General features: G+C 42.0%; 1 protein-coding gene across 1 annotated transcript in view; it reads left to right on the top strand.

The window, feature by feature from the left end:
- The window catches only part of LOC143291004 (uncharacterized), a 10,540-nt gene extending 491 nt beyond the window's left edge, over positions 1 to 10,049 (top strand). Inside the window, exons 2-5 of the mRNA XM_076600592.1 lie at positions 1,181 to 1,266; positions 1,896 to 2,014; positions 4,176 to 4,760; positions 5,886 to 10,049. Coding sequence (XP_076456707.1) covers positions 1,181 to 1,266; positions 1,896 to 2,014; positions 4,176 to 4,760; positions 5,886 to 7,480 — 2,385 coding nt within the window. The 3' untranslated portion in view covers positions 7,481 to 10,049. The remainder of the gene's footprint in view (positions 1 to 1,180; positions 1,267 to 1,895; positions 2,015 to 4,175; positions 4,761 to 5,885) is intronic.
- Positions 10,050 to 13,528: the final 3,479 nt, after the last annotated feature.

The raw sequence follows: 13,528 nt of genomic DNA, 5'->3' as shown, positions 1-13,528 counted from the left end.
GTTTTTTTTTACGGCTGATTTGAAAGTTTATTGTTTTGTTGTTGTTGCTGCTGCCGCTGCTGTTGTTTGTCGTTCAGTCGTTCAGCTCTTCGATTCATGTCTCAGTCCCTTCCCCGGGTCATGGCGGTCGGGTCACGGCGGTCCTCCCCCGCCGGCTTTCCGTTAAGTTCTCTGTCCCTCGAGTTCAATGCAGCTGTTGCTCTGCCAATCAGCTCGTCTGTCTCAGTGTCTTTTTGTCACGGTGTTTGTCTCTGTTTCTCATGTGTGTTTGCATTTCTCTCAGTGATTGCTCTTCATTTGTGAGTTGATCATTTTCTATAGTGTCTGTTTTCCCGGCTGTCTGCCTGTATCCCCCCCTCCCCCTCCCGGCCCCCTCTCAGTCTTATTGCACCTCCCTCTCTCACTTTTATATATCCCCCCTCTGCCCCCCCCCCCCTCACCCCATCTTTCTCTCCGCCCCCCCCCCCCCCCCCCCCCCCGCCCCCCCAGGCCCCCCGTCTCTTTCCCCCCCTGCCTCACTCTTTCCCTTCAGTCCCGGTCCGGTCCGTCCTCCCCCGCTTTCTTAAGTTCTCTGTCCCTCGAGTTCAATGCAGCTGTTGCCTGGAAAAGAAACAAGAAACACTGATCAGACTGACATTTTGTACAGATATTCAGGATAAGGCTATAAGGTTATAATAATTATTATCATTACAAGGTTTCAGTCAGGTCACTGGCTGTCTCCGTCCACAACAACACCGGCGGCCTACAACGAGCCGGCTGTAGACGTGGCATTTTAATAAACTATAGTTATAAAGGAAAATAACACTGGCAACACCAGGAATGAAATGTCAAGTTTTGGTTCTTTTTGCTCATAGTCTTCTGCTGACAAAGACACTGTCTTGATTTTTTGATTCTGCTGCTTTGGTCTTCTGTTGAAGGGAGCTAACTCCAACATTACCATTGTTCGGTTACTCGGGGTTGCTGAGTGGAGCCATAGACACTAATATCTCTAGTGTCTATGGTGGAGCCAAGGAAACATGATGTCAACAAAGGAACGATCGTCAGTAGTCTTTCTTTGTACATAGTATCGACTCTAGTGTCATGCATTCAAGACAATAATAGATGCATAATGGTAGCAATAACATCCTGATATCATGGTTAAGTCCCTTTCAAAATGACAGGAAATACCGTTTCCTTTCAGGTTAACTTCCGGCGCGCGCTGTTCGGAAGTGCAGAAGTTCTGAAGTGGCTGATGCGAATGTTTGGGTTGTGCAAACTTTTCCAAGTGTCAGTTTTATGCAGGTTAAGTCCTTTTTTAGCATCCTAAATTCAGGAACCTATTTTACCGGCAGTTTTTGTGCATGTATCATGAAACGATATTACCCATTTTCAGTGGATTTCGACTCTTTATTTTGTGCGCTATTTCATTCAGTTTTGATGCGGATTCAGTCACTAAAATATCGTGACACCATGTTGCTTTTTCCGTTTTTGGTCCTAGAAACCATGTGCCAAGATTCAGGACCGGAATCACATTACATGCACACACACATACACACACTGACGTAAACACACACACACACACACGCACACACACACACTCATGTGGAGGTCATATTTATGTGTGTGTGTATATACCAGATGTGTCAATATATATGACTGATGTTTTAAAAAGAGCCACATAACAGGTATTTGTGTCGTGTGGGATTTGAATGACTGGGGGAAAAAAATACTTCGGAAGTGTGTGTGTGCATGCATGTGTTTGATGGCTCATTCATTTATTAGCCCTAATTACATGCAGTTGCACACACACACACACACACACACAAACACACACACACATACACACACACGCACAGACGAATTTAATTCTTTACTACATGGGTATGATTCAGATATTTTAACATGATTGCTTCCAGACGCTGTAACCGAATGGCGTCCCCTGATCAGCTGGCGATGTCAGAGGTGAAGATAGAGATTGATGTGGCAGAAGAAGCAGGACCACTGCCGGTGTGGATGACACAGGATCGGTGTTCATGTCAGTTGCTCAATTATATTGTTTTTAATTTAAACTGTATCAAGGAGACATTACCAGGGCATATTTGTTGGGGGGGAGGGGGAATCCTTTCTCTGCCTAATGGTGTGGACTGCCCACATAGTGTACTATGACCTGCTGGTGTAGACTCCGGCAGGGGTCTGATTCCTTTTCTGTGCAAAGTACATCCCTGTTTATGCGGAGAAATTTAAAGTAGGTACGGCTAGTGACCTTCTTCAGCAGATGTTCTTTCTCTGATTTAACATCTTTTCGCTTTGAGTGTTATTAGACGTGTGTGTGTGTGTGTGTGTGTGTGTGTGATTTGGGGTTGAAGATGGAAATGTATAATCTCCCCTGTGCATGTCTATAGATTGCCCTCTCCTTCCAGTAGCCATCTTTGATCTCTGACATGTGCATTTAAAATGATGATTTTTTAAAATATGTATATATTTTTTTTAATTGTTCATTTTATTTATCTCTAGCATTATATATTGACTTTCTGTTGTTGCATGTTGTCATGGCTTCAAACAGGACTTTGGTTACTTATTTTGGGCGATTGGGCAAAAATCAAGCTTACCCATTTCAGTCCATCACATGATTTGGGAGAATCAGTGATATGAGCTATACTTTTCTGAAAGGAAAATGAACACACTATACACTAGTTATAGCAATGTCACTTGAACTTAATGATTTTGCAACAGGAAAATTCCTGTAATGACACAGACAGATGTTTCCATATTGGGGCACTTTTGTGCACACTGGAAGAGAACGGAAATTACAGTCCTGGGACATTTAAGCAGGGTTCGAATTTAACTCTTTGATTTTTTGAGTGCCAGTCACTGAGTCAGGCACTCTGGACAAAACATTTGAATGCCCAATTGTGGTTTTGGGTGCCAGCATTATAAAATGAAATAAAATCTTTTATTGAGTTATAATTTGCATTTGTGTTGATCTTTGGAAAACCGCATTCAAAATGTCCACACGCCTAAACCCCATGGGCCTGTTGATAACAAGGATTCTAATATTTCTCTGCATATGGTCATTAATTTTCTCATTGTGGCATCCATAAACCTTGTACACAGACTAGATGCATACATTCATGACTAGAATTCAAATAACTTCTGATTTACTTGCATACATGCTGCAACCATGCTCAAATTATACAGTTGATGTACCATGAATTCAGTCATTGATTGCGAGTGCCTCACGAATGTGAACCTTTTGATCACTTTTGATCCATAAAGAAGTTCATTTTTTTGCTTTTCCAATCCCACCTCCCCTCATTTCGGTCTCCTTCCGACACGGTACACACACAAGCACTTGGTTGCCATCTTTCTTCGTTTCGGCGGTGTGCCAAGGAAAGTCTTTCTGCCAGGCTTTGCTGTTTATTCTTTTTGTCATCTTGAGCTTTCGTCTCTGTTTCGGGAGCCTTTCTTTTAACATTGAAGATTGGAAACATCGTTCTTGGCTAATGCGCCATGAACATCAACATCTGATCACACATGCGCAAAGATTCTGCTCCACAAAGCGAGCTGCAGCAGTCAACACTTTAACTTTTCGATCGACCGCGTTCGATCTTTCTTTCTTGATGGGTCTTGTGATTCATTTTCTTTCGCCTCTATCAAATTTTTAGTGCCAAATGGGCACTCTAGACAGACAGTTTGCATGCCTGAGCCAACTTTTGGTAGCATTTGCACCTGGGCACCTGCTAAATCCAAGCCCTGCTCAAGGGTTAACTCTTAATAGCACCCCCCTCCTCCTGACATCCAATCCCTCACCTGTTTTCCACACTAATACTAATAGAATGTGTGTGTGTGCATGTGGGTGCTAAACAGAATGAATTCATACATTTGTGGGCATGATTTTCAGCTGGATTATGACCATTGTGGCTGATTAATTGACTGAATGTTAAGCATTTAGGCCCTTTGACTGAATTTCAAGCATTTGTGATTTTTTTTTTTTTTTTTAACTACAGAAAGGTGGTTTTTGGTGTCAACAGGTTTTGTGGATAAGACTCACATTGTCATTGTGACAAACAGGGATAAACTAATTCTTATCTAAATGATTCAAGAATGATAACTGCAGAGGTGGTTGTTGATTGATGATGGTGTTCAGCTCAGGAAGCGGGATGTTGTTGTTAACATTTGTTTGAGGACTGTTGCAGGTCTCACATATTGTGACGGTTCTGAGAGAAATGTCAGCACAGCCACCTCACCCTGTGAGACAGACACTTGGAATCCATCATCTGCTGCGAAGGCTGAGCCAGACGGACAGGAAAACAGTGGTCCAGGTATCAAAGGTGAACCAGTTGATCACAGTGTGACAAGTGATACGTATCACCAGCTCGGGCCTGTAGACAAAGGGAAAAGGGAAGTTGACATAAATTGTGGATCTCGTACTTTAATGACTTCTGAATACTCTCTGGCAGGTGTTTGCAGTGATAGTTCAGATGTGAATTTCAAGTTCCAGACTGAACATTGCAGCACAGCAACCATGAGCAGTGATGTCATCAAAACTGAACCAGTCACAACAAACACCAGCAGTGATGTCATCAAGACTGAACCAGTCACAGCAAACACCAGCAGTGATGTCATCAAGACTGAACCAGTCACAGCAAACACCAGCAGTGATGTCATCAAGACTGAACCAGTCACAACAAACACCAGCAGTGATGTCATCAAGACTGAACCAGTCACAGCAAACATCAGCAGTGATATCATCAAGACTGAACCAGTGATGGCAAACACCAGTAATGATGTCATCAAGACTGAACCAGTCACAACAAACACCAGCAGTGATGTCATCAAGACTGAACCAGTCACAGCAAACACCAGCAGTGATGTCATCAAGACTGAACCAGTCACAACAAACACCAGCAGTGATGTCATCAAGACTGAACCAGTCACAGCAAACACCAGCAGTGATGTCATCAAGACTGAACCAGTCACAACAAACACCAGCATTGATGTCATCAAGACTGAACCAGTCACAACAAACACCAGCATTGATGTCATCAAGACTGAACCAGTCACAACAAACACCAGCAATGATGTCATCAAGACTGAACCAGTCGCAACAAACACCAGCAGTGATGTCATCAAGACTGAACCAGTCACAGCAAACACCAGCAGTGATGTCATCAAGACTGAACCAGTCACAGCAAACACCAGCATTGATGTCATCAAGACTGAACCAGTCACAGCAAATGGCAGCAGTTATGTCATCAAGACTGAACCAGTCATAACAAACACCAGCATTGATGTCATCAAGACTGAACCATTCACAACAAACACCAGCAGTTATGTCATCAAGACTGAACCAGTCACAGCAAACACAAGCAGTTATGTCATCAAGACTGAACCAGTCGCAACAAACACCAGCAGTGATGTCATCAAGACTGAACCAGTCACAGCAAACACCAGCAATGATGTCATCAAGACTGAACGAGTCACAACAAACACCAGCATTGATGTCATCAAGACTGAACCAGTCACAGCAAACACTAGTAATGATGTCATCAAGACTGAACCAGTCACAACAAACACCAGCAGTGATGTCATCAAGACTGAACCAGTCACAACAAACACCAGCATTGATGTCATCAAGACTGAACCAGTCACAGCAAACACCAGCAGTGATGTCATCAAGACTGAACGAGTCACAGCAAACACCAGCAATGATGTCATCAAGACTGAACCAGTCACAGTAAACACCAGCAGTGATGTCATAAAAACTGAACCAGTCACAGCAAACACCAGCAATGATGTCATCAAGACTGAACCAGTCACAACAAACACCAGCAGTGATGTCATCATGACCGAACCAGTCACAGCAAACACCAGCATTGATGTCATCAAGACTGAACCAGTCACAGCAAACACCAGCAGTGATGTCATCAAGACTGAACCAGTCACAGCAAACACCAGCAGTGATGTCATCAAGACTGAACCAGTCACAGCAAACACCAGCAGTGATGTCATCAAGACTGAACCAGTCACAACAGACACCAACAGTGATATGCTGACTGTGTGTCATAAACCATTTGTGTGTGATGTTTGCAGTAAGGCGTTTACTCAGGCTGGTCACTTGAAGAAACACAAGTTGATTCATAAGCCATTTGTATGTGATGTGTGCAGTAAGGCTTTTACCCAGTGCTGTGAATTCAAGACACACAGGTCGATTCATACTGCCCGTAAGCGGTTTGTGTGTGATGTGTGCAGCAAGGCTTTTACACAGGCTGGTAGCTTGAAGAGACACGCATTCATTCATACTGGTCATAAGGAGTTTGTGTGTGATGTGTGCAGTAAGGCTTTTACTGACACTGGTCAGTTGAAGAGACACAAGTTGATTCACACCGGTCATAAACCATTTGTGTGTGATGTGTGCAGTAAGGCATTTACTCGAGCTGGTAACTTGAAGACACACAAGTTGATTCATACTGGTCATAAACCATTTGTGTGTGATGTATGCAGTAAGGCTTTTTCAAAGGCTCGTTACTTGAGGGAACACAAGCTTATTCATACTGGTCATAAAGCATTTGTGTGTGATGTGTGCAGTAAGGCTTTTACTCTGGCTTGTATCTTGAAGACACACAAGTTGATTCATACCGGTCATAAAGCATTTATGTGTGATGTGTGCAGTAAGGCTTTTACTCAGGCTAGTAGCTTGAAGAAACACTCATTCATTCATCGTGGTCATAAACAGTTTGTATGTGATGTGTGCAGTAAGGCTTTTACACAGGCTAGTAGCTTGAAGAGACACGCGTTCATTCATACTGGTGATAAAGCATTTTTATGTGATGTATGCAGTAAGGCTTTTATTCAGGCTAGTCACTTAAGGGAACACAAGCTAATTCATACTGGTCATAAGGCATTTGTGTGTGATGTGTGCAGTAAGGCTTTTACACTGGCTTCTATCTTGAAGACACACAAGTTGTTTCACACCGGTCATAAAACATTTGTGTGTGATGTGTGCAGTAAGGCTTTTACTCTGGCTAGTAGCTTGAAGAGACACTCATTCATTCATACTGGTCATAAACAGTTTGTATGTGATGTGTGCAGTAAGGCTTTTGCACAGGCTGGTAGCTTGAAGAGACATGCATTCATTCATACTGGTGATAAAGCATTTTTGTGTGATGTATGCAGTAAGGCTTTTATTCAGGCTAGTCACTTAAGGGAACACAAGCTAATTCATACTGGTCATAAGGCATTTGTGTGTGATGTGTGCAGTAAGGCTTTTACTCTGGCTTCTATCTTGAAGACACACAGGTTGATTCACACTGTTCATAAAGGATTTGTGTGTGATGTGTGCAGTAAGTCTTTTGCTCGGGCTGGTCACTTGAAGACACACAAGTTGATTCACACCGGTCATAAAGCGTTTGTGTGTGATGTGTGCAGTAAGGCTTTTACTCTGGCTTGTCAGTTGAAGAGACACAAGTTGATTCATACTGGTCATAAAACATTTGTGTGATGTGTGACGTAAGGCTTTCCCTGGGGCTTGTCAATTGAAGAGACACAAGTCGATTAACACCAATCATAAAGCATTTGTTTGTGATGTGTGCAGTAAGGCTTTTACTCAGGCTTTTCCATTTAAGAGACACAAGTTGATTCATACTGCTCATACACAGTTTGTGTGTGATGTGTGCATTAAGGCTTTTGCTCAGGCTGGTCACTTGATGAAACACAAGTTGATTCACACCAATCATAAACCATTTGTGTGATGCGTGCATGAAGGCTTTTACTCTGGCTGGTATCTTGAAGACATGCAAGTTGATTCATACTGGTCATAAACCATTTGTGTGTGATGCATGCAGTGAGGCTTTTACTCAGGCTGGTCACTTGAGCAAACACAAGAGAATCCACACAGGGAAAATACAACACGAGTCCACACATTATTGCTGCTTTTGAATTGACAAGTATCTTACAGACAGGTTTGCAGACCCGACTTGCCTATATCTGTGATGTCTGTAGGGTGGCGTTCTCTGAGACTGATCCCTTAAAAAGACCCAAGATAATCCACACAGGTGATCTCTCAGATTGGTAAAGTAAAAGGCCACAAGAGAATCAACACAGGTGAGACACCTTACGTGTGCACACACTGTGGGAGAGATTTTGCCCAGTGAAAAATGATCCAGAGCATTATCAGCTGACCCACAGGAAAGAAACCTCACACCTGTCCCACGCTGTCCTGCAGCTTTCACCCAGTCATGTTGTTTGAAGAGACACATCAAGTTGGAGTGATGGCCTAGAGGTAACTGTCCGCCTAGGAAGCGAGAGAATCTGAGCGCGCTGGTTCGAATCACGGCTCAGCTGCCGATATTTTCTCCCCCTCCACTAGACCTTGAGTGGTGGTCTGGACGCTAGTCATTCGGATGAGATGACAAACCGAGGTCCCGTGTGCAGCATGCACTTAGCGCATGTAAAAGACCCCATGGCAACAAAAGGGTTGTTCCTGGCAAAAATTTTGTAGAAAAATCCACCTCCAATAGGAAAAACAAATAAAACTGCACGCAGGAAAAAAAAAAAAGGGTGGTGCTGTTGTGTAGCGATGCGCTCGCCCTGGGGAGAGCAGCCCAAATTTCACACAGAGAAATCTGTTGTAATAAACAGAAATACAAAAACAAATGTTGTTTGAAGAGACACATCCACAAATCAATATTGTAACTCCTGCAAAACTCATCAGTGTCATTGATGATGATTTTGACTGTGCTGTGTCAGCTTAGCACAATGAATGAATGACATGAACTACATTTTCAGCATTTTGCAGTGTAAAAGACCAGTTTTACTTACAGTTCCCCCCCCCCACCCACCCAACCCCAACCCCAACCCCCCACTCCCCCTTCTTATTTCTGATGTTAAAATGTCATAACCACATCTTCTGATGCAAAACACAAAAGACATTGAATGGTTGATGAGAATTCTGAACCTGCTTTTATAGACTGGTTAGAAGGCATGTGTGTTGCCATTGTATGTGGGTTGTTGTTGTTGTTGTTGTTTTTTTACAGTATTTAGAACATTGCATGTGCAGTAAAAAGCCATGTCCAACCAAATTGAATTGATGGTAGACAATTTTTTTTTTTTTTTTTTTTTTTTTCATGTTTCGAACATTTTTTTTTTATTTTTAAAGAATTATCAAAATACACTAAAGGTGTCAAGGTGGTTTGAAATGGGTAATTTTTTTTATAAAACAAATATAATATTTTTTTTAATATATTTAAAACCACTCTTCAATACCATGATTTCCAAATCTAAGCACCCCTGAATTTGCATGGTACAATTTCAAAGGCTAACACCGATAATCTGTGAAATAAATAACCTGGAAACTAAGAAGGAAAGAAAAGCAAAAGTCAATAGCAAACCAACAAATCAGTCCCCAATGCCCAGGCTGAGAACAGCGATCAGTGGCTGATGGTAGACAATTGCCTGTGTTGGTTTTGCAAGGACGGCTGTGGAGTTAGTCCCATGAGTGATTCATGCTCTCCAAACAAGGCAGTGTTGACTGGAAAGAAGCAAGGTGGGATTTTTGACTCACTTGTGAAAACAGAGTGAGTCTGTGTTTTAACCTGGTGTTCGGTTGTCTGTGTGTGTGTGTGTCTGTGTGTCCGTGGTAAACTTTAACATTGACATTTTCTCTGCAAATACTTTGTCAGTTGACACCAAATTAGGCATAAAAATAGGAAAAATTCAGTTCTTTCCAGTCATCTTGTTTAAAACAATATTGCACCTCTGGGATGGGCACCAAAAAAAAGAAAAGAAAAAAAGAAGCCTAATTATATGCAAACTGCATTTACTGTTATATTTATATTTTTTGTATTCTCTAAACTTGGCACTTTGATCTGATATTCTGACCCAACAACAAGAGCAGTCATTATTATCATTTTTTGTTCAAACAGGAACTTCTTTTGCTAAGCATGGAAGTTTTATTTATTTTGCAAACGTTTTGGTGCAGATAGTAAAAAAGGGAAATTACTCTGTAATTAATGCTAGGGGACTTAATTCGCTGATCTTTCTCATCTTAAACATTACATTTTGAAATTATACAAAATTGTTGTTGAGTATTTTAATACTCGTGACAAGTACAGTTTGTGCCAGGAAGTCATTTTTGACGTCTCTAATTTTGAACAAGGGTGGAAGCTACTTGAATTCAGCTGGGTTTTAAACTTCATCAGAGGGAATGGAGTGTATCATTTTCTCAGCTGACTGTTGTTACTGTTGTTGAAGACGAGTTTTATGATTTTTCATTTAGTGTCAGTGAGGTAACTCTGGACATTGTCTTCTGCTATGCCACCCTTTTATGTGTTAGGAGATACGGAGATGTAGATCTGGATGTAGGTCTTCTGTGAAAATACTGTTGTATTGTGAAACTCTTGTACTGTGAAGACTGGTTTTTGATTGCTGTGAAGAAACCTGAAGTTCATGAAAGCATCTCTCTGGAGTCAGTTCATGTTTCGCTTCTGCTTGTATCTGATGTAAAGAAACTTAAACAACTTCACAAGTACAGCATGATTCATGTCCTTAACATCAAACAAAGTAAGTATCCTTGTATGATTCAAATGAAAGAATGATTTCATATAAACATATACTTTAAATAACAAAGATTTGCATGTGACATGCGATCTTGAGGCTTTTACATAATACACACACTTTGAATTTGATCACACACACACACACACAGATAGTCACATGCTGGATCGCTGTCATGTAGTCCAACTGGAGTGTTTTACTTTTTGTAATAATTTTTTTATGAATATACTTATCACTGTCTGACACAAGGGAAATAATGCTGTCAAATCAAGATAATTTACAAAGTGATATTGATTTCCCCTTTTCTATCAAGCTGCTTGAAAGCTGTCAGAAAATAAAGTGAAATAAATGTGTAAATAGACAGATATGATGAAGATTTTTTTTTTTCAGTTTGTGCAAGAAGAAAACAATGGTAAGTTTGGTTTTTTGGGTTTTTTGTTGTTGTTTCTTTGTTGTTTTTTGGCTTCCATCTATTAATCTAAAGGAAAAGACCATAGATAGATATAAAGTTGTTGTCAGTGAGAAAAATAACCATCAGTGACAATAATAATAAATACAGTGAAAACAGTCAGTGAGTGGAGAGTTTTGTCCTTCAGATGATTCCACAGGTGGGCATGGTTGGTGAGCGGTGAGAATGTTGAACTTTCAATCTGATGAGTGTGTGTGGGTTTGGGGGGGGGGGGGGGGGGGTGGCTTATGTGGGGGAGAGTGAGAGAGCATGCCTGAACCGCCATTGTTTTTTTGTGATTTTTTTGACGTGGAGTGGCATATGATTGAATGTCATTCTCATACCTGCTGTGCATACCAATTTCCTCTATTTGAAGCCAGTAAAAAGTCTTGAAGAATTGATACACTAATTATACAGCAGTATTAATGATGATGAATGTGGCGTTTGTACAATGCATCTCTCAAAGATGGTTCAGACTTGGTGTACTGCCAATCACCCGTTCACAACAAGCCACACCTGACAATGACAAACCACACTCAACCGTCGCTTGATCTTTGACGGACGAACCTGGGTGTGGTGCAGATGATGGGGCAGCAAAAACAAACCAAAAAACAAAAACAAAAAAAATCCCCACGCTCAACCATACTCAAACAACCCATGAACAAAAAACAGCTCAAACTAACGTTGGGGGGGGGGGGGGGGGGGGGAATCACAAATACACCTCACACAACAGATGAGATTTTAGCTGGGATTGGAACAAAGGGAGACCGGAGTGTTGGTTTGTGCCAAAGACCTACAGGCAGCAAATTCCAGACAATGAGAACACAAAAACTGCGGTAGCCGAAAGACTTAAGCTTACTTTGGGGCTTTTAAGGGGTTTTTTTTTTCTTCTTTTTTTTATTTTTTTTTTTTTTATTTTTTTTTTACTTGAAGATCGGAGGGAACAAGAAGGTATGAATAAACTGTAGCTTCTTCAGCCTAGTTACATTGGTGCCGTTCACCTCAAATGGATTTTTTTTATGTGGACAGTCACATGTGTATATGGTTTGTTTTGTTGTTTGTTTTTTTGTGTGTAAGCATGTGTGTGAGAGAGAGAGAGATAGTGAACATGCATTTATCAGTGCATATGAGCATGTATGTGTGTGCATGTATGACAGTTCTGTCAATGTTCTTGTGTATCCATGCATGTGTGTGTGAGAGAGAGAGAAAGAGACAGAGTGAACATGCATTTATCAGTGCATATGAGCATGTATGTGTGTGTTCTTGTGTTTGAATGGTCCCCAGAAGCAAGGCAGAATATGGAATCTATGAAAAACACTGACTTTGAAAAGATATTTATAATGTATTCTGTTTTTGTTTTGTTTTTTTGTTTGGGTTTTGTTGTTTTTTCTGCTGCCCATCATCAGCACTGTTTCAGTGGTGGTACTCCCACACCACTGACTCCAAATCCCCTGAACACAGTAAGACCTGTTCAGATTCAACGTATGCAGGACACCACCTACCAAGCCTCCTGATGACAATAATCTCTTAGTTGTAGAGCAAGGCAGAGTGAGCATCCTCTCTTTGAGTGGAGACCGCCGCCATGTCCCTCCAACGACAGTCCCCCTTAACCTGTCGACACTGAAGACTTTGACAAGAAACTCACTCCAGACATGGAAATGGAGGAGGGCAGCTGGGTGGGAGGTAGGGGTTCTTCTTCTTCTTCTGCGTTCGTGGGCTGCAACTCCCACGTTCACTCGTATGTACACGATTGGGATTTTACGTGTATGACCGTTTTTACTCCTCCATGTAGGCAGCCATACTCTGTTTTCGGGAGTGTGCATGCTGGGTATGTTCTTGTTTCCATAACCCACCGAACGCTGACATGGATTACAGGATCTTTTACGTGCGTATTTGATCTTCTGCTTGCGTATACACTCGAAGGGGGTTCAGGCACTAGCAGGTCTGCACATAACATATGTCGACCTGGGAGATCGGAAAAATCTCCACCCTTTACCCACCAGGCGCCGTTACCGAGATTCGAACCCGGGACCCTCAGATTGAAAGTCCAACGCTTTAACCACTCGGCTATTGCGCCCGTCGGAGGTAGGGGTTCAAAACTGAGGTCAGAAGAAGTGGATGCAACAACACCCAAGCCACAAAAGGACAGACCCCCTACTACCTGCTGACTAGGCGGGAACAGGTTTCAGGTGTTCAGACTCAGGATGGACCACAACCGTCGAAACCACCATTTACATACATATACACTAAATTCTGCATTGGTCGCTCAGCACGGTGCCCCTGTGGGACTGACAGCCAGACAACACAACATCTTTTCCCCCTCCATGAGGTGCTCAGGAAGAGGTACTGGCCTGCCTCAACTCCAGTGATCCGGAAGCTCTACGTCTGTGTGGAGGACCTGCAGCATACAGCTGCCTTCATCACAAGAGACTGGGGTGTGCGTCTGACGAATGAAAAGAAGAAGAAAACTGAGGTCACCAAGACAGCAGGTCATGAGAGGCCACAGTACCTGGAACTATTTTTTTCTATATTGATGTTGAATGACAG

This window comes from Babylonia areolata, chromosome 16, assembly GCF_041734735.1.
Source record: "Babylonia areolata isolate BAREFJ2019XMU chromosome 16, ASM4173473v1, whole genome shotgun sequence".
In the NCBI taxonomy this organism is placed as follows: Eukaryota; Metazoa; Mollusca; class Gastropoda; order Neogastropoda; family Buccinidae; genus Babylonia; species Babylonia areolata.
The sequence above is the reverse complement of the archived record's forward strand: the minus strand, read 5'-3'. Positions and strand labels throughout refer to the sequence as shown.